The sequence below is a fragment of the Larimichthys crocea genome, chromosome XIII, assembly GCF_000972845.2.
Source record: "Larimichthys crocea isolate SSNF chromosome XIII, L_crocea_2.0, whole genome shotgun sequence".
NCBI classification, from domain to species: domain Eukaryota; kingdom Metazoa; phylum Chordata; class Actinopteri; family Sciaenidae; genus Larimichthys; species Larimichthys crocea.
In genome coordinates this window covers 7,089,498-7,112,208 of record NC_040023.1, presented here as the reverse complement: position 1 = coordinate 7,112,208, position 22,711 = coordinate 7,089,498, and the positions used below count along the sequence as shown (strand labels likewise).

General features: G+C 41.6%; 1 protein-coding gene across 1 annotated transcript; it reads left to right on the top strand.

The window, feature by feature from the left end:
- Positions 1 to 11,645: 11,645 nt before the first annotated feature.
- On the top strand, positions 11,646 to 20,852 carry gnrhr1 (gonadotropin releasing hormone receptor 1). The gene is made up of 4 exons (XM_019253753.2): positions 11,646 to 12,092; positions 15,623 to 16,145; positions 18,395 to 18,596; positions 19,751 to 20,852. Exons 2-4 carry the CDS (start codon positions 15,624 to 15,626, stop codon positions 20,161 to 20,163), a joined length of 1,137 nt encoding a protein of 378 aa, XP_019109298.1. The 5' UTR covers positions 11,646 to 12,092; position 15,623; the 3' UTR covers positions 20,164 to 20,852.
- Positions 20,853 to 22,711: the final 1,859 nt, after the last annotated feature.

Sequence of the window (22,711 nt, the reverse complement as noted above, 5' to 3'; positions counted from 1 at the left end):
ATGCAGGCTTGTGTACACGTAAACAATGTGGACGATGTAAACATCTTGGCTCATCTTGACGTTCTCAGTCTGTCTATAAAATGTTTAAATGATAAAAAAAATTGAATTCTCAGTTTGCAATTTGTTTTTACATGGATGATTCCAGCTGTGAAGGGACAATAGAGAGCCATCACTAATAAGATACCAGTGGACTTGCTGACCTACTTTGCATGTTGAAAACATAAATTATTCATCATTTATTATATTTTTTTTAACTTCAAAATTTGTTGCTCTCCATTTACAGTCCTGGCACGCAGCAGAGCCGAGCTGCTGTGTAGGTAACTAATACAGTACTGTATAATGTTTCTGTACATGTCATGTGGCTCATATGTGGCTCTATTTACATGAGGATCAAATTAAGCCATCTTATTTTTGGATTTGAAATCAGAGGGGGGTGCTTCACTGTCTGCGACACAGTGTAACCCGCAGGTAGCACGTTGTCATCTGGAGGCACAGTCAGGCTTGTGCTATAATGCACATTTTAACAAGCCTGGTTACAGACTGTAGACAATGAATGAAGTTAGATTTCACTGGTAGCAGCTGTTCATGTTGTCTACCATGGAGACTGAGCCCTCTAGTGGTTTTAACTTTACTTACAGCAAAGGTTTACATCAGCTGGTGTTCATGTGTTTAGAAATTGTCCATTTTATGTTATCTTTATTGATTATGGATCCTCTCTGGATCTATCTGTATTGCTTTTCCTGTGAATCCTTGTCAATTATCTCAAATTATATCTTTGATAGCCTTGATAGTTTGTTCCCAGGTGATTCCAGACAGTGGCACCTCTACTGGACTAATTGTAACAAATTGAATTATTGAATTACTGATGCAGCACAGATCCTAAAGGCATTAACAAAAAAAATGGAGTTACCAGGTTGTTGGCAGGAGTTCATATACTTATTTTTATCAGATAGACCACTTCAGTGGAATTTGACATCTGACCTCATGTGAAGACCTGCAGAGCATCATCCATTGATGATACAATCTTGTATCGCACAGGTCCATCTCTCGGTGCAGTGATGAAATCGCTCCAGTATAATTGAATTGAATTACAGCAGCTTTTATTAATCTTACTTTTTAATTAAACGCAGCCATGACTAAAGTTATGTAGTTTGGTACCGTGTCGCTTTCCACCTTGGACATTACCAGTAGAGGTGGAACCATCCTAGAGCAGGTAACGGTGTATTAATACTTAGGAATCCACCATATCACCACGATATATTCAAAGGTCAAGGCAAAACTTGGATTTCTGTATAGAAATCCTTCCTCTTTAACATCTGGTGCCAAACAGGAGATTGTTTAAATGACCATACTTCCTTGATGATTCACTGACTTGCAAAGGAACTCTTCAAAAGCTCAACAAAATGTATCATTTCTTCTTCTATTCGATTTGCCATGAAAGACTCCTTTAAAGCACACCACCATCTTCTCCATGATCAAATTGGCCTATTTAACATACTCTGATTTACAAAACTTCTTCTTGGATACTCACACCCTATTTAAGTCAGTTATTGCAGCCAATATTGGCGTCCAAGTGCAATAGACTTCTTCTCACATCAGAGTAAAAGCCTCTAAATCCAATACATCCTGTGGTCTGTTGTCAACACAGCCTGCTGCTGCTAATGACTGGAATCTCTTGTAGAAAACTCTAAAACTGGACAAATTTATCTCAATCACTGATTTAACGGTGCACTTAGAAAGTTTTTTTTAATGATGCTTGGAAATGTTTCATGTCTGTTTGATCCAATTATTTAGTCACTTTGTCTCGCCTCTTACCGAGTGCCAGGCTAATAAGATATGGTTCTTAATGTCTTTCTTAAAGTTTATTGATCAACTAATCTCAGCTAACCACTAACCGCTTCCTGTCTATAATCCATACATTAGTGTATAAAACTATGTTTATTTCAAGAATATATTCGTCTCTGCCTCTGAATTACTGAGTTTGTACATTTCTTTTTAGCTATTTTTTAAAATATACTTTTGTCAGCAACTTGCCCTAACTAACTTGAGCACAAATGCAGCATCTCTGGCTGTGATGCAACCTCGCTGTGATGCCAAGACTCCTGGAAGCTGTGCACTACACCACACCTGACTGTTGTTCAACAAGAAATATTTCCAGCACAGAATTTCCCCTAAAACCATAAACTAAGTGAACCTTTCCACATTTTTGTTTGTGCACAGATGACATAAAATAAACAAGATGCAATACGTTAATTAGCGAGCTTTAAAGGTGTTGGTTGGTGTTTTTTTATTTATTTTGGGCATATCTACAAGACACCTCATGGGCTTTTCTTGAACTTGAACTGAGAACAAGGACTTAGTAGGCCACGCAGTTAGAGCTGGGTGTTAGAGGAGCGGGAGCAGGTGGAACCTCAACCCTCAACCTCTTCAGCTTCACTCCCTTTACCTCCCACCTCTTCCCACCCCCTTATCCCCAGCAAGATCCTAGACCCTCCAGCCGCCCCGCCATCTGCTCCCTTGACCCTATCCCCTGCACTCTTTTCCAGTCTGTCAAGTCTGACCTCGTCCCCTTCCTCCTAACCCACTTTATCAACACATCTCTAGCCTCAGGGCACTTCAAATCTGCCACTGTCACCCCCTTCCAAAAAAACAACACTGGACCCATCACATGTCAAAAGCTATAGACCCGTACCTTCCTTTCCCTTTCTTTCCAAGACACTAGAACATGCTGTTTTTTTTTACCAGCTGTCTGCTTACCTCTCACAGAGCAACCTGCTATACTCCCACCAATCTGGTTTTTAAGCAGGCCACTCAATTGACATGACAAACCTTGTGGTGACAGAAGAGTTTCTTGCTGCCAGAGTGGGCTCCCTCTCCTCTGTCCTCATCCTTAAAACCAGCCTCTGGATATGACACAGTGAACCACCAGATCCTTCTCTCCAATAAACCCTCAGGAGGAGGCATGTACTGCTGTGTGCCTGGCTGACATGGCAGAGCAGATGTCAAGGCACCACCTAAAGCTCAACCTGGACAAGAGTGTTCTTCCTCGGGGTAGGGTATCCTCACAAAGACTATCACCATGGCGTGGTGGTGCCATCACGGACGGCGATGAACCTGGGACCCTTCTTTTTGGACATGCTGCCCTGGTGCTGATTTACATCCTTACATCTTCCACTTTGACAACTCTTCCTACAGCCAGTCTAGAATGTTGCAGCCTGTCTGGTATTCAACCTCCTCAAATTTACCCAACACCATTCCTCTTCCCTCCAAGTGGTCTTGACAGATGGCATGCCCACCATGAACTTGGTTCTGTTTCAAGGTTTTTGCCTTGTGGTAAGAATTGTTAAGTACAGTCTAGACCTGCTCAATAAGGAAAGTTTTTTGGTCCTATTGTTATGTGGAGGTTGTTCGCCTCCTTCTTTCCCAGTGTTTTCCCCTTCTCTTGTGTTTTGTCAGTGTGTGTTGCTGTCTGTGGCCTCCGGTTTCCCTTTAACCTGCCTAATCACCTCACCACCTCTGTCTCATCTGCCAATCAACCTCTGCTGCATAAAAGACCGGTTCAACCTCCCCGAATCTGCCAGATCGTTCAGTCGCCCTTGTGGTAACAAGGCTACAGCCAACTCTCTGCTTATTTGTGAAAAGTATTTGTTCTTGGTTGATCTTTGCCTGATTGCGATCTCCCTGTGCTCCTGGAACAACCCTCCCTGCCACTCACATGCTCCCATCTTGTCTCCACACCTGCACTATTGGACTCCTGCCACGGCCAGCCCTGCACCATTCTGGAAACCCCATCACTGTATCTCCACCTGCACCGAGACTTCCCTTTGTGAATTCAATCAACTGTTTAAACCTGATTCAGCCTCTCGTTCATGTTTGCACTTTGGGCGCACTCCTTTGGGTCCGCTACCATTCTCCTAAACAGCTATATAAATAAAACTGAATTGAATTTTATGTTCAATACACTGGCTCCCGGCCAGTGGTGGACTCGGGCTGTCTGAGGGGCAAGGGCAAAAAAATAAAAAGGGCACCAGCGAGCAGAATGCTGAGATGCATTTCAGGTGAAAACAGTTACAAACTCTGGATAAGATTGAGTTATGTGAGCATAACTACTGCAACTCTGTGTTAAAACACATGGGAAACAACAAATTCTCTAACCATCTATTTCACAGACACGTGATGATCAATGGTCTGTCTTTAAAGTCCTGCCCTAGGGGGCCATTTGCCATGTTTTGTCCACTGGGAGGGCATTTTATGTGTCCAAGAGGGCACTTCTGCTGCATTTTTCTTAAACATGGGAGCACCATGAGTCCTGGGCTCCCGGTTGCATCTTCATCCAGTGCAGAACTCTGCTGCTGGCCAACAGGGTAGTGAAAGGACCTGATTCTTCCTACCTCCAAGCCATGGTTGCACGCCAGCTGACCACCGTTCTCCTGCCTCTGAAGTCAGGACAGCAGAGTCACTGCACATCTTCCACTGCAGGCAAAAAAACTCCTCTTTGCTCGCACTTATTCATGTCTCGCTTGTTAGAAGAACAACAAACAAACAGGTGAGGAAGAAGAAGGTTCAACCTGACTGTAATATTTATCACGCTGAGAGAAACAGAAAGCAGAGCCAAAGCCTGGAGAAAGAGGAAGGCAGAAGTGTCTCACAGTAGTGTCTCAGGAGGGAAGGAGGCTCGTGTAGAGAGTGATGCTTTAACTGTAGCCTGTAGGTAGGAGAGAGCAGAAAGGGGCAGAGGGGATGGATGGGAAAACAGCATGGCCATCATGTCACAGAGAGAGTACAGAAATACTTTGATAGATAATTGTGGAATAAGGAATCAGTTTCTCATCCTTACTGTTTTCATGCAGTGTATAGGGCAGAAGACAGTCTAGAGATCGTGGATTTAACTGAATATCTAATTACAGATGAAAAAAATGTGATACAAGGAATCAGACACTGTTATTCCATTGCCATGTTGGGTGTTTGCCTGGCTCCAGGCTTTGTGATACTGCAGAACCACCAGCAAATGTGAGACAAGAGTTTACATTATACCCAAACAACCTTAAAACCTGGTTCCTGAGTTCCTTTCAAACTGGACAATGTTGCTTCATGTTGGTTTCATTCTTTTTTAGCGCGCACTCTAACAAAAACTGCAATGCTCATATTTCGATAATTTCCAAATGTTTCGTTGTCTGGCATCACTCTGTCCTGAATTTCTGTTTTTGTTCTTTTTGTCGGTAATGATCATGACAACAACCGCAGCTTCCTGCTCAGCAATAAAACACCTTTCCTCTTACCCTCAGCAGGAGGTAACTGCAAAAGCAATTACACACAAATGCTCAGTGTACAGTACTACTGAAATATGCAGTTCAGTCACATGCTCTTGGAGATTGGAGAGTTGATGCTGCTGTTGATTTCGCTGCACTCTCAGACCAACCTCTCATTGATAAACCATGGCTTCTATAATCAATTACAGTAGCCCTAATCTCATCTTAGACTACAGCTCTGGGACTTCCTCATCTCTCTCATAAGCACTCCTCTCCTTCTCCTGGCTCCTCTTCCTGCTCTGCCAACCATCTCTCTCTCTCTCTGTCTTTGTCTGGCTTGGTCCATGTTTACTTGAGGAAAACTAAATCCAAAGACTTGCCTTTTTTTTTTATAAAGATGGCATGAAATTAAAAAGCGTCAACGCCTGGGTAGATAAAACGGGAATTAGCTGCAGTTGGTCTTTTCATAGTCGTCCTTATTTAGATGGAAATGTTGCAGAATGCAATTTAGTAATCTTGAGTTATGTCAGGTTTTTAATGCAAATTCAACAATTACAGTATTATGCAGCTGTGGATATTTGGTGGTGGTTGAGCTTGAGTGAGAAAACAGTTCATGAAATTTAAAAGATTGTGGTTATCGACTGCATTTCTGTGTGAACGAGATGAGATGTGATCCACAGTTTAGCCCGCATTGACTTCTGTTGTGAGAACAGTAAACTTGGGGTGCACACAAGCTGAGCTTGAACCTTTGTTAATTAGAAGATATTTACCCAACCCCCTTCGCCTATAGCTGCCCCTGCGGTTAAAAAACTCTTTATTTATTTCTCAGAAAATGTCAATAACAGCTTTTCAAGATGTCGAGGGTGCTACTGTACAACGAGCTGCATGGCCACAAGACACAGTCCACAGCCAGAAGGTCACCTCGCTCCGCCAAAACAGATGGACCAACATTGTAATATGGATAATTTGCTTGAAGGGGTCGGTTGTATGAGTTCAATCCTGCTTGAAGTGGGTGCTGATTGAACGGTAAAATATACGACAATAAATGTTTGGAAATGTTGGGGAACAGTGTCGAGGACCTTTAGAACACTGGTGTAATAATGTCAGCCTGATTGGTTCAAAGGAAGTTGCAGAAGCAGGCGGTCTGATTAAGTGTGTCCAAAGCATTATATCTGAGGGATTTGGCATTAAGCTGGATGCAGAGTTTGAAATTGAAAGAGCACATTGAGCCCTGGCTCCTAGATCCGGCGAGGACCAGCCCCCCAGGCTGGTGCTGATATGATTTCAGCGCTCCTTGCCGAGAGAGAAAGTGCTACAAGTTGCCAGAGCAAAGAGAGGAGTGGAGCAGAAAGGGTGCAATGATTCCTCCTTCCTTCTTCCTAGATGTGTCCAGAGAAATGGTTAAAAAACAGAGGGCGTTCACTAAAGCCAAGAAGATGTCGCATCAAACAGATAAGGTGTGTTTCAGGTACGACAGGCCTGTGAAACGACACAGCGCATAACCTACAATGTGCCTGTTTTCTTTCTTTTCGTATTGTGGGGGCTTACCCTGCCCGTTTGTCTTTGTTTGTTGCCTAATCTTGTAGGAATATTTGATTTGTTCATACTTGAGGGTGAGATTTATTTGTTGTTGGTTTATTGTTTAAGTATGCAGCACTTGCAGTGTTTGCTGGTAATAACTGAACGTGGTGATGGAGTACGGCAACCTGTCTTTCTTGTAATGAATTTTCATTTCAGGCTCCATTCTGGAAAATGAATGTTTGCAGGTGAATCCATGAAGATTAGGACATGAAAATCATTAATTTCTTATCATGAATCATTAATGGATCCAGATAAGATATTTTAAAAAAATCTTATCTTGCCTTAAAGGTTAATAGATGTTGTATTTGTGCATGCTGTTGAAGCTCTGAACTTTAGAAAAAGAGATTGGGTGGACCAAGTATCCCATTTGTCACTTAACAGCGAACAAAATGGAGTAATGATTCTACTTAAGAAAAGCTTTTAAGGACACAGAAGGGAGGGTAATTTGTAAAGATGCCCTTATCATTTACTATGTACAGAAAGGTCCTGACTTTATCATTCAGCTGAGCAACATTTTGGGCAGTGAAGAAGGATACATAATCTTGGCAGGAGATGGATCCTGTCTAGTGGATAAATAGCAGTTGGTGAATTCATATAAAAATGTGTGTTCACCACCCTATAAATCCCACTCTAGAGTAGATTTCTCTCTCCTATCCAAATCCATTATTGAACAGGCGATACATTTGGTAAAATTGGTCTGATAGCATTATCTGGTCATGCACTAGTTGAAAGCACTAGACAGTATAAAGAATGGACCGTGTATGTATGACGTCAGCCACAGGTTTCTGAAAAGCCGCTGCCATGTTGGCAGTCCTGCTTGGACCTGAGGTGGGCTGAATGACGCCTGGTTGCTCCTGTAACAGCACCTACCTGTCAATCAAAGTGGCCACGCTGTTAATCATTCATAACTTTAAGCCTTAATATAATCTGAACAGGTGAGTTGTATATAAATTCACCCTCAGTACAGTTGTCATGAACGGGGAAATTAGCTATAGAGAGCAAAACTGTTTTTTGTACCAGGCTGTAAACATGTTTATTTCTGCTGTGAAGTTGGACATTTGAACATGGGGACTTATGGAGACTGACTCACTTCAGGAGCCAGCCTCAAGTGGACGTTTGAGGAACTGCAACTTCTGCATTGGCTTCACTTCACAGCCACGGAGTTTGCCGCTTGGTTGAAACTCAAACGAACTTAAATGCTGAAACAGGAAGGAGGGAAAGATGTTGATTGAATATTTTGCTGACGATGGCCTGCTCAGAGAAGAGTTGGCTGAGGATCTATGTTTTTTGAATTATACATGTAGATAAATTGTCTACCTATAGGAGGAAGATTAAGAGCACAGACATTTAAAAGGAAAAAATGTGGAGAAACTATGGGCCAAGTGAGAAATTTGGAAGCAGAAATAACCACATTGGAAAAGAACCACACAGAGATGATTGATATAATCAATCAGTCTGAAGTTTAAATAAAATGAATTTAAAAAAAATCTGAATCTGCATGATTCAGATTAATAACAATTTTCTACGAAGGTGACAAAGACGGTAAGATGGTTGGCACGACAAGTCAAACAACTGTAATTAAAGGGTAACAATTTTTCAACCTGGACCCAATTTTCTAATGTGTGTCTGTCTGTGATTAACGGGGGCAACAGGTTTTTGAAATTGTTCCAGCATTGAGCGAGAGTGCTGCAGCCAGCAGAAGCGAAACTGGCTGCAATGTAATCCTTCGGGGCAATTGTGCACCGTCAAAGTGCTTCCACTAAAAGTGCTTGTTTTTGCCATTGACAGGCTCAGATTGTTGTTATATAAGTGTCTGACAACATGGATGGACATGGTTTAACCAGAAACAGCAGTTACATTGCTGTGTTCAAAGTAATCTGAGTTTGAGACCGTCGATATTCTTGGATTTGTCGATCTGATCTGATTGAAGGAACCTCATATTGTCCAATATTTGACAACAGCTGTTGCCTCCACCTTATCTTTACACACCCCTCCATCACAGCTACATTTACTACTTTCTTTGCATGCACCAACCTGTTGTTGCCTCTTTTATGTGACTCCTTAATGTGGAGTCAAGCGTTTTGCACCTCTTTATATCCGCACACAGTCGTGCGGGGTGAGTCAACACAGCAGAAATACATTTAATTTCACCGTGAGCGAGACTGAGAATATAGAGGGACTTTTATTTGAAATCGGCAGTCAGCATTTTAATTCATGTGAGATGTTCTTTCAAACTGCATTTTCTATGTGATGGTTAAGTAAAAAAAGAAAGTACAGGGAGCTGTGTAAAAGGAGCCAAAAATCATTGTGAATGCATTTGAAGAAGAACTTCAAATCAATAGATCAATCAATAGAGAAAACCATTAAAAGCATTCACTGCCTTGCTTACTGCTGTCTCTTTAAAAATTGAAAACGCCATTAGATTTGGAGCACTTAAAACACACACATAGGACCTGGACTTGAGTTGCGATCAGCTGAAACCTCATCATCTCGCTGCATCTCTTGCTGTTGACAGCCTGTATAATGTAAACATATGATTGTATTGGTTAGTAATAGGGCAGCACCATGGTGCTGTAGTGGTTCTTGGTTCAAACTCTGGCTGGGGTCTGCATGGGTTCTCTCCGGGTACTCCGACTTCTTCCCACAGTCCTTCCTAGACATGAACTTAATAATACTAATGATAATAATGACTCTAAATTGTCCGTATGTTTTTCAGTGTGAATGTTTCTTTGTCTCTATGTGCCCTGTGATGAGCTGGTGACTTCTCCAGGTTGTACCTCGCCTCTTACCCAAAGTCAGCTGGGATTGACTCCAGGCTCCCGCGACCCTGCTGAGAATAACTGCTCACAGAAAATGGATGGCTGGTTTGTAATGAAGATGCTGTGACACCGGGATCTCTTTGAGTCGGAGCTGATTTATTCTGACAACAACAAATAATAAATCTGAACCTCCATGCCAATAATATTGCAGCTTCCAGCTCCCACACAAGTGAAATTAGTTTGCTACAACTACAACAAGCTTGCTTGAAATCTACATATTGACAGGTGAGGAATGAAATGCAGATAATAAATAACAGAAGAAGAAATGAAGGTGGAGGTATAAACTTTCATTTAATAAACAATAGGTTGCTGTACATACAACACACTTACATAAATGATGACGAGCTGACAGGAGCAGACTCCCTGCAGCACTGCACACGACAGCAGACTGGACTACAGAGCAGAACATTCTAGTTGTTCCAACAACTTTCAGCATAAATTTGTCTTCTGTCTGTAAAAAGCTGTGTCAGTAGTCCTGAAGCTTCGTTGCAGCTTTTTTTTTTATCGCTGGTGTCTGATAGTTCAGTCAAGCTGGACCGTGCAGTATCAAGGCTGTCACTGACGTCTTGCTACATCATTATGACTCACCCGTCTGATGTAAATGTAACTCTGGGGAAATGGCATGTAGCACTGTAACAATGCCAGGAACTGCAGTACTGTATAAAAAGCCTGCAGTCCCTCTTCTACTGCATGTGTCTTTACATTTACAATGTATATCTGAGTGATCATATACAGCATGTAGCATCAATCATTTCAAATTAAGGACTCTAAGTTGAGTCTTTAAGTATTAGAAATCCTGACTTACCAGCAGCCAGCAGGTTTATAATGCATAACAGTATATGCAGTGTACCCACTGCACATAATTCATTTTAATACATGCATAATGTATCTCAGAGTTGCTTTAAGCCTTCATAATGATTTACAATGTCTCATAACAACAGTCATAAGTTTTAAGTATAACCAAGGTTGGTTTATCAACTAGACAACAGGGACTGCAGACCTCCAGGGGTCCAAAAAATAATAATCTCCAGGTTCATTATGTCGACCCAACCAAAACATGACATGACAAAAACTGTGTCCTGCTTTATCCTGCTAAATCTAGTTTTAAATATACAATATGCTAGTACATCTAGAGATGTGTTGACCAATAATTAAGCAACATCATGCATGTAATTAAAAAAAAAAGAAGCTATGTTGGAAAATAGATTCACAAACAACAAGGCAAGACAACTTGGGTGTCTAAAAAAAGAAAACAAACAACAAACAAGAAGAGAAAAATATAGAATTAGGATGTTACAAATAAAATAATTGATGGTATATAAATAGTCATTCAATTCAATTTAAGGTAAAGGTTCATTCAGGGTCTGTTCATTTGCAGAATCACACACTTCAGGGACTCATGACGCAGTGGAGACTCATTATAAAAGGTGTTGATGTGTTTTTTTCAAATACATTTTCTCATTTATTCTGTCCTCGGTATTGATAAGTCGCACATGTAGAGATAGGGCCGTCACTACATCAGCTGAGGGAGCTTCAAAAAGGCCGTACAAAGAGTACACATGAATGAGAATGTGTTTGTCAAAGCCTCCGCTCCACTCCTCCAGTTTCTGGAGCTGAATCCATTTCTGAAAGCATGTTGTTACATCTCGACCTTCATTCAGGAAACAGAGTGCCTCAGTCAGTGTATTCATCAAATACTGCACCAGGGCTATATTTAGCCTGCATGTAAGGCATCACAGATAACACATGAAATGGAAAACATATGTTTTTAGTATCATTTATGAAATTCATAGAGCAAAATCTGGTAAGCACAGTGATACTTTGATTTAATATTTTAGAATTAATCAAGTTTACATTTGGAAGAAGAAGAAAGGACACAATGATGACTGGCTGAACATTCATTTTCTTCCACACTCACACTGGAAAATCAGATTATAACATAATCACAATCACTGACAGTAACTAAGGTTCAATAAAAGCAGGTAAAGAGTTGTGATGAATAAAAACATGAACATTGCAGATGTTTGATCCAGCTCCTCCGCACAAAGACCCCCCTTAGTGTACTGGAAATTCCCCAGGATGCACTTTCCCTGTCACAAAGGTGGTTGCCGCTGCAACACCCCGCACGTCAGCCACCTTAATTAACCAATCGGCGAAGATCCTTGTACAAGGCGAAAGAGTGTGTGAGTGTGTGAGTGTGTGTGTGTGCAGCAGGGCTGATGGAGCGAGCAGATGGATGCAATCTTACAATCCACACCGATCCGGATGAATCGTTGATTTTTCCAAGAGAGAGGTACCGAGAAAAGGTGTGCGGGCTGAAACCGCCGGAGGACGGAGAGCAGAGAAAGTGATGCTTCAGCAGGTTGGACAGCTCCGATCTGGATGCAGATTCCTTCAGGTTTTCTCCTCATCGCACCACCAGTAAGACTTGATTCTCCTCCAGGTAAGAACACTTCACTGCTGGTTTTTTTTTCCTCCCCAATCCAGAGTGTGAAAGTGTGGTTAAAGATGATTTCAGTGTGTTTAAGTCAGCATCAGTGTCGGTGTTTTTTGGAGGGTTGGGGAGGGGGATCAGGGTGCGTCCCCCCCTGTTAAAATCTAACATATGGAGCTGAGAACATGGAGGAAAAAGTGAAAGAAAGATGAGTGAGAAGATATATTTGATACACTAAAGTGGCATGTTGGATTTTTATTTCCACCATGCCTTGGCTTCTTTGGTGCAACAGCGCATGACGCGCTGCAGAGGTGAGCCAGCAGGTGGCGCTCCTGCTCCTCCACTAACCACAGCAGTGCTCTCTCTGCATGTGGTGGCTTATATCACAAACTGCACATACAGCACTTTGCATCACTGCCGAAGCACGTCACAAAGCAGGCTGCGGTATTTGACAGGATGTCCATTAGTTTCAAGACAGGAGAGAGAAATCAGTGAATCTCTTTTGAGTTTTTTTTGGCTCCAAGATGAAGAAGAAAAAACTGTAAAGATGTGATGATCATCATGTGGTGTGGAGGTCTGTTTGATGTTAGATATCTGCTGCACATAACACCAAGGTCTAGACATGAAATGAAGTCTTTGAAAGCTCATTTGGAGTGAAACTGAAGGCCCTTGGATAGCTCTGTGTACTAGAAAGAGACAATTACAAAGTGCTGCTCATAGCCTCAAATGAAAGCTTGTTCAATAAAGCCTTCTCTTTAGCACAGAGGAATAAACATATTAATTTCCAGAGGAATCAATAGAGCTGTTTGCCTTTCTCAGAGAACCGAGAGTGACTGGTTTGGTATTAGATTATGGATATGTTTCTGATCCACACACATATTTTATGATTTGATATTTTCTTAAATTTGCATCACTTTGTTGTGAATGTTATTATTAATATTAAAACTTGTTTTTTTCCTTTTATACCTGAGCCTATACCTATACATGAGCTTGCTTTGTTTTGTTGTTTTTTTGCCACATGGGGGCAACGCAAGCAAACACTGAACACAGACACTGACATATCATATCATGCATGACATTCATAATGTGCAGCGTTTCAGATTTAGGAGGCAGAAACAGAATATAATACTCTCAGGTTTGTTTTCATTAGTGTACAATCACCAGAAAATAAGGACGAAATTTTTTTGTTACCTCAAAATTAACATTTTATACATTCAGACTAACAAACTAAACACTGGCTCTATAAATAGGGCCTTTCATGTGTTTGGTTGGCCACCATAGTTTCTCTGACACGCTATGACGAAGAGGGTAGTCTAACACTTACTCCTCCATATGTACAGTACTCGGTATCAATAAAGACGACTAAATCTCTTGATGACTCTTTCTCAGACGTTTATAATGTAAATGTAAATGTACTTTATTTATACAGCCCTTTAGAACAGTCCTTTCGGTGTACCAAAGTGCTTTACAGCAGATAATAAATAAAGAGAACAATAAGTAAAAACAAACAAAATAAAAACAATAAAATGCAACAAAATCGAATAAGATAAGATAAAAGTGTCATCATACTGCTGGGTATTAAAAGCCATCCTAAATAAGTGGGTTTTTAGCCTGGATTTAAAAAGGCCCAGGTCAGAAACGAGACGCATCTCGACGGGGAGCTTATTCCAGAGCCTGGGGGCGGCGACGGAAAAGGCTCGGCCACCCCAGTGTTTATATTTTGACCTGGGCACTTCCAGCAAAATAGACCTCAGAGCTCTACCAGGATTGCGGACAGTTAAAAGCTCAGATAAATACGATGGGGCGAGGCCGTTAAGCGCTTTGAAAACAAATAATAAAAGTTTAAAATCAATTCTATAAAGGACAAGATAATGATATGTGGAGATAGTTCTAAACTCTAAACATTAAACTGAACTTGTCATGTTGACAATGCTGCAATTAAAGCTTTCTGTAAAATAAATGAAGGTACAAAACTCTCAGTGTAATGCAGCTGTGATTTATAACTACAGATGTTCAGTAGATTGTAGTTTGTCACTCCTGATTTTACCGTTATAAGTGAAAGAATCCTCGAAACACATCCTTCCATGAGCGACCACGATATTCAGTCTGTACTGGAAGACATGAATGAGCATGAATGAGGAGGACAAAAAGCTTTTCTTCTTCAAGGTTCATTTCCTTTGTGTCTCTACAGAGCATGCCGAAATATTTCTATTACGCTGCAAGTCAAGCCATATGAACAGTGATACACGAGGAGAGCAATCCCCAGACAAATATATTAAACAGCAGACAAAGGCAGGTGGACTAACACCATTACGGTACCAGAGGCTTGTCAGCCGAATAGAACTTGCGCGTACAATCTTCGACTCAATTACATTTATGGAAAGAAAAATGCATTACAGTATTTTTAATCAGTGACGCTGTGGGCCTAAAATATCACAGGATGATGCAGGAATCAAACTGAAGGGGTTTATTTTCACAACAATGACCGACTAGCCGTACATTATCCGGATTAATACACGGCTACTCACAAGAGGAATCAATAATTTGACTCGAAATATTGATGTCATTGCATCCTGTTGATCAGAACTGTTGCAGATGCTTTAATTAGACCAGTTTACCTGTGGCTCCTTCTCTGTCTTCTGTCTTGGTTCCATGTCCTCTGTGGTTAAAAACAGTCCTGGTCTGTCTGTTGCCTTGGGGGCACACACAGCCAACCGGTTTCACAGTGTTCACAGTGACAGTGTCGCCTTCTTGAGTCAGGTCACGCAGCGTTTATGTACCTTCAGTGGATGATTGTAGGAAAGCGGTGAGCAACACTATGTGAACTGAATTTGAACCATCTACCAAGGTTCACTCTTGGTTTTGCCCTTGCTCCATCACTTTCCTTTTTCTTTAACGGTCAACCCTTTACTTTTTCATCTCGGCCACAAAATGTAATGTTGTAAGTGAAGACCTCTTGCTTTCTCGTCTATGACTCTTCTAAACTTGATTTCAGCCCATGGAAGTGGACACTTTTGGATAAATCCTAAAAAAGAATCATAGTAGGATCAACCTCTACTCCCACTGCAATTGGGGACTGAAACAACAACACAGAGCTATGATTTAGTTTAGTTAAATTATTGTTTTGTTGTCCAAAAATGCATTAAATTGTGATGAACTGAAACCTATTCTGCATGCAACTATGAGCCTAACACGCTCCCCCACAGAACCCTGTTGTGCATGACGGCCTAATTCTTAGATCTCCAGGATGAAATCCACAAGGTCGTGAATGATTTCATCTTCTACTTGAATATTTAAAAGCCTCCATCTTGTCTTCTCTGTGCTTCTTTGCATAAATCAAGTCTGCAAAGCAATGGTTTCGTCAGTTATACCTTCCCGTCCTTGGTTTTGTTTGCACCGTCAAAGCTCTTTGTGTGTTTGAAGGTCTACTGACTGAAATGTCACTGCGTCTGTCCTTGAAAGCATCTGAAGAGGCGATTTTAATCAGCATCAACTCAATGGATCATTGTTTCCTCTCTGCCTCTCTCTCTCTCTGACAGGATGGCAGGAAACCTGTCTGCTGATCCTTTTCAGAATGACTCCATCTTCTCCCTGCTGGACTCGTCTACTCCGACCTCCCCTCCACCCTGGAAGGCTCCAACCTTCACCGTCGCAGCCCGCTGCCGCGTAGCAGCCACCATGGTGCTGTTCGTCTTTGCCGCTGGCAGTAACCTGTCAGTCCTGATCAGTGTGTGCTGGGGGCGGGGTTATCGCCTGGCGGCACACCTGCGCCCGCTCATCGCCAGCTTGGCGTCGGCCGATCTGGTGATGACTTTTGTGGTGATGCCACTGGATGCCATTTGGAACATTACGGTGCAGTGGTACGCTGGGGATATCATGTGTAAGCTGCTGTGTTTCCTCAAGCTTTTTGCCATGCACTCAGCGGCATTCATACTGGTGGTGGTGAGTCTGGATCGATATCGGGCCATCCTTCATCCTCTGGATTCTCTGGATGCTGGACTCAGGAACAGGCGCATGCTGCTGGTGGCCTGGACTCTGAGTCTGCTGCTGGCCTCTCCACAGGTACAGTAGGTTACACATGAGCTTCAAGGCAAAACATAAAACTTAAACATTTTCACCAACTAGTTCATGCAAGCAGGATAAATGCAACTCTGCATGGTGTCTGAAATTAAAAAAGATAAGTATATGGTGCACACCTGAAGGATTTCTTTTTTTAAATTGAAGCCAATCAAAATCTTGCTGTAATCATCAAAACTGGACATCCTGTGTATTTTCAAGGTTTGTATTATGACGTTATGGCCAGAAAATGAAACGACAAAAGTCCTGATCCAGGACCGTTACACCACGTACCACAAGTGCTGCATGAATATCTTCCAGTCAGACATTCAAGGCACTGAGCAGCTCATAAAATTCATGACAAGAACAATTTTACAAATACAAAAAACACTGGATGCGTGCTAAGTAGGAAAAAACTAAGTACTAAGTCTACGGTCACACATAAGCGAATGCAGGCGAAATGTGGGGAGTGCAGGGCGTGCTGCGCATGGAAATCAGTTTAATAGTTTGTAGGGATCAGTCACACATATTTGTTATTGGTTCAGGCTGCAAAGTTCACCAACTCCTTGCAAAGTGGAGATGCAAACTTACTTTGCCACCTTAAGTCAAGGTTTTATTTGCCCTCTAAGCTTGCCTAGATTGGAAAAGGGAAAACAGGAGCCCGAAAATTCGTCAGTGTTGATTTCGCCTATGTGTGACCGGAGCCTAATTCCTCCAAATAAGAAGGTCAATACAAACAATTAGTACAAACTATGTCAAATTAAAGAGGACACAGGACGTCTTCCTCACTCACTAACTGGTGTTTTGTCCCTGCTGGCTGGGAGACAGAAAAAAGCAGAGATCTCCTTCGTACAGCCTCTTCTATCGTGCATGCAACTTCCAACTCAAGGTCAAGGAACTACAAGTGAGAATGTGAAAGATGATTAGGTTTAATCCTGATTAAATAAATGAATAAATGACCAGATACCAGGGTATCTGTCATCAGTGCTGTTCGCTCATAAACATCCATTTCTACCAATTGCTCTGATTTGAACTTAAACAGAGAATTGCCGTCATTTATTCTATGTGCTCATTGCATCCATCGCGGCGTGGTTAGTAAAGGTTACTGTGACCAAAAGGTTGTAGTCTCTAAAGAGATGAAACGCATCTTCTTCCATTCCGTCCTTTCATCAGATGGGTTTTAATCTGCAGCCTCTCCTGCGAGGCAGAAGAAAAGCCATAAATAAAACAGGACTATAGAGAAAAGAAGGGTCCTGAAGGTGGAAACTGATCTGTCACTGATAGGCTGGCAGGAGCAGAAAGAGGGCCGACAGAGTGCTCGGATCAAGAATTCATCGGCCACTAACCTATTATGTCAGGCTAAACTGATACGCGGTGTGCTTGTGGGTAGATTACTGACCCTTTTATTGGGGTTAAGTATCTTTGAATCATCCAGTGAATAAATATAGTTCTCTATCAATTCGAATATATCTGTATTTATATCTGAAATATATCCATCCGAGCTTGAACTCTTGTACTTTGTTTTGGTGTGTTGCTGCGGTGTGGGGAAGCTTCGATGCCGTCGAAATCTGCCGTAGCAACTGGTCACGACCGACCGCCCCCTTAAAGGAAGGAGAGGAAGAAATAGGAGAAAGGGCGGGTGGGAGAGGTGCAGAATACAAGAGTGAAAGAGGAGGAGAGGGTTGGGAGAGTATTTATAGGAATGTTGGAAGAGGCACAGAGAGATGTGGTCCTCCTGAAACTCTGTATGTCTGCAGAGGTCGAAGACATATCAGCCTTTGATACATTTATTGTTGGTTTGGTCCATAACCATAACCCTAACCTTTTGTTGACAATAAAATATACACTCATCAACATATACTATACTGCTTATTAGCAATTATTAGGATTGGGATCCAGTGCAGTCTTCTTCCTCACACTGCCTTTATCTACGTACTTGTGGCCTTCATGTTAACTTGACTAATCAACCCTGCGCAGCCTCAGCATCGTGCTTCATCATCTTTTAAATCTGATCCCAGAACAGTCAATAACAAGTGATTATCCCAATGTTGTGGTCAAGTGCATTAAAGTGACTTTTAATGCAAAACTTTGGAGTCAAAGAACCTCCCGCGACGTGCGGTTCTTTGTGTAGTTGGCTTATTATAAACAAACATAAAGTTTGTTTGATAAAACCAAACTACACTTGTGTTTTTCTTTTTCCTGTGACATGTGCATGAAGTTCATTCCTCATCTCTTTACACTCTCTTCATCCTCAGCTGTTCATCTTCCGGGCCATTAAAGCTGATGGAGTGGACTTCACTCAGTGCGTGACCCATGGAAGTTTCCGGTATCTCTGGCAGAAGACGGCATACAACATGTTTCACTTTGTGACGCTGTATGTCTTCCCCCTGCTTGTCATGACTTTCTGCTACACCCGCATCCTCACCAAGATCAATGGGCAGATGCGCAAGAGCAAAGGTGTGTGATCTGGAGAGGGACATCTTTAACCAGTTATTCTACCCAATACTGCAAAAACAACTGCTAAGAATTTAAAGTTTATTCTAACTTGGATCGTACTTTTATACTTCCACTATCCTTCAGCATTCAGGGGTGGAAGTAATAAATTACATCTACTACTCTACTCTTGTTTAATTTTACTTCATTATTTTTTAATCTTGTTTCAAGATGTATTTCAAAGAGTAAAAACAAAAACCACATGAAAAAATCTTATCCAAAAGCTTCAGGACATAGTGACTACCCACAGCTGACAAGCTAAATGTTTACATGCTCCACCTTCTTGTAAAAGTCACCACTGTCGAGACCGAATGTTGCTGGTCAGTGCCGCGAAATCATGCATGATAGTCCACCAACGTTTAAGTCAAGATATGCACAGATTTATTTGCTGATTCTCCTGAAAGGAATCAAGTTGACCAGGCCTTATATAAAGTATGCACATAGGTGATCAGGATGTGGCTAATGATTCAAGTTAGTTTGGTTGCGGTAACACCTTGTACACGGCAGTGTGTCTGTAAGAAGGGAGTGGACACTTGTGACTGCTCACTTTCAAATAAAATGGTTTAGATCATCCGGATAAACTGGATAAAATATCATCATGGCTGTGTATGCGTATGATATAAAGATTAAAGGTGGTATATCCTAGAACTGGCTTTACATTATACTCTCCTTCAGCACATAAAGGGCATACATTATGGAGTTATTGGGGAAAAGTAATATGTCATTGCTAAATTTAAGGTTTGATCCAGGGCCAATACTCTTGGTTTATAAATAGTACCAGCCAACCAGCCAACCGTGCAGTTTTGCCCCCAACAAGCTATCCAGCATCTCTCGGGAGTCGTCCCCGACCATGATAAATGTCCAGATTTAGTGTTGTGTATGTGGTACTCCAACAAACACATGAAACAATTTGTTAGAAGGCAACTAAGTGGCCTGCTACTGTGCAGAATCTGAAAATTCGAATAAAAATGTCACTAGGGCAGCAATGCAACCACCCCCACAGCCTAAAATAGATAATCCTCATCTCAACATGAAGCTGTTCGTGTGGTGGTTACTTGTTTGTCTACCTTTATGGAACATGTGCCTTCCTATATTTGAGCTTTGTCGTGTTTCTGCAGATGGCGAGCACTGCCTTCGACGCAGTGGAACAGACATGATACCCAAAGCCCGGATGAAGACCCTCAAGATGACCATTGTGATTGTCAGCTCATTTGTCATCTGTTGGACACCTTACTACCTCCTGGGGATCTGGTACTGGTTCCAACCAGCCATGATCCAGCACACACCTGAGTATGTGCATCACATACTGTTTGTCTTTGGCAACCTGAACACATGCTGCGACCCGGTCATCTACGGCTTCTTCACACCGTCTTTCCGGGCCGACCTCGCTGACGTGATGGCGTGCTGCCGAGGCCGACGAGCCAGCAACGCTTCGCCTCGCTCCGTGGATCGACTGTCTGCTCGTGCTGGAGCTGCTGTGGAGATGGAGTCTGATCTAAGCTCAAACCAGCACAGCGGGAACCCCGGTTGAACATCGATGATCCGACTCTGAGGAATTACAGCATACCCAAAGTCCTTAATATAGATGTCAGCTAAGCACATAATTGAAAGGTGAGCGACTTTTGAGCGGTGGAACAAGGTCTTTTATAAGATGTCCTCTGGTTTCGGAGCCACTACATTACATAAAGGCTGATCTGTTACAGGACTTTGACAGAGGAGACTGGAGTTCAATTCCAATGTATTCTATGTTTGGTCTATTTTACATGATTTCTTTCTTTTTACCGCCATTTCGAAATATCCCGTGAATGTCAGAGGAACCATCCTTACGCTGCAATCGTCTTCTTATATTCTTGTATATATCCCTTTAAGAGTCTGTGTTAAGACTACCTCTAAGAGAAGACAAAGACTTGAAATGGGATAACTACCATTTCCCTGCATGATTGTAAAAAACTACCAAGAACGGAAGTAGTTTGTATTGTATAGAGAGAGTTTCTTGGTCATTACTTACCTCTGAAATTTATATATATGGAGTTGGCCAGTATTAATCCCATTGATTGTGATAGTGAGCAAAAAAATCTATGGTTATATATGCATATATATGAGCAACATATGTGCAATCTATATGTAAAAATGTACTGAATGTGACTGTACCAACATTATTATTCCTTAAGTGCAGTGATGTAAAGTATCAGAGTCTCATATATGCTCAATAAATGTCTACTGGACCGATGTCTTTAACAGTTGTGGCAGAACTGTCTTGTCTTGTGTGTTACATCAGAGTTCTGAATATTTTTGCAACATTTAGAAATTTGATTTTGTTTGCGCGGTATAGATCATATCAGTCTATTCACCGTCCTGTACGATGACAAGAGCAGTGGACAGGTGATAGCAGTAAGGACTATCAGATCGTACCCAACCTCAAAACCCTGAATGGGCCCACTAATCAAACATATTCTCAACAAGTAAGAGGTCATCTGTGTACCAAAAAGAAACCTACAGGTCTGTGCATCTAATGTTGCAAGAAACTGGTCCAAAACACCGTCCACCCATATGTTTCACCATTCTTAGAGCCTCCAAGTTGCATACAAGCAAAGGAGAGGCGAGGATGATGCAGTGGCCTCTCTGCTGTACAGTCCAACACCTGTTCACCCCTGGAAACTATGCCTTATATCGATTTTTTAGCTCTGCCTTTAACACAATCTGGTGCCATCAGGTAATCAGGAAACTACAGGACCTCCAAGTTCCATCACCACTAATCCACTGGATCGATAACTTTCTCTTCAACAGACAACAAACAGTACAAGATTGACACTTGACTGTCACCCACCATTACACTCAGCACTGCCTCTCCATGGGGGTAAGTGCTCTCCGTTTATCTACACCACATGACAACATGACTTGTACTTCATGTATGCAGACGAGACTGACAGCCATCTGAAAACGAAACCATCTGTCCGTCCAATGACATCTTCTTCTTCTCCTCCATGGCATTATTGAATCAGCTTCGATACAGTCTCCAACAAGTATAACTCATCCAACCAACCAAACTCATTGGTATTCACAGCACCATCTTGTTTCACGTCATATTTAATCCACTATCACACATGACTGACACCACCCATTCATCATTTACTTTACCTATAGTCAGAGAGGCTTGTTTTACCGTGGGTTTTGCTCATGTAGACTTACCTGAGCTTTCAGTAAGTTATCTCCCCTTAAAATAACTAGAAATCCAGTCTGCTCAATTTCAGAGCCTCGTTCCAAACCAATTTGGATGTGCACATATTGTTTTGAACGCTATAGTAACACATAAAGATTGGTTACAACAAAGTGAAGACAGCTCATTTTGTGTGGAAAGTCCAGAGTTATTGACAAGTCAACTGATGGAAAAGATGCTCCAACCATGTCAACAGCAGGCCTCACTTACACCGTGGGAAGATAGCCGGTGTCTATCTATTCAATTTGAGGAATGTCATTACATCTAGACAGGATGCCAGTCTATCATGACGGCTAACTGAGCCAATCTACTGAATGCTAACAAAAATACAGATAGAGAAATCATACATAACAACACAGAACAATATGAAATGAATTCATCAAAATGTCTTTATTTGGTTTTAGGCATGTTTGGAAGGTGATCAAGGAAGGAGAAAAAGCAGAAGTCAGACAGTCATTCAGAGCAGTCTGCAGTCACACAGAGACCAAGCTGTTTGGTGGGAATTAGAGACTAAGAAGATGTTGCTGTTTAACTCTTCTATTAAATGTTCCTATTATCACACATTAATCTTTTAAAACTAACATTATTCACTTTGCTTTCTTTAAAAAAAATTGGTGCTAAAGTGATGTTGTTCTGTGTACATACATTTTTAAGTATTTCCGTCTAGCTATCAACAGAAATATGGCTTGAAAGAAGAATAGCTTATGAAGGCTTATTATCAGAATATTAGCTGACAATATATATATATATATGAATAAAATCATTGGGATTTTGTCATATGAGTGCTACTGTTTCTAAGTGCAGCCATTGTTTCGTAATTACTTTCACAACTTACAGCAGGAGCCCTCGGCCCAAATAAATA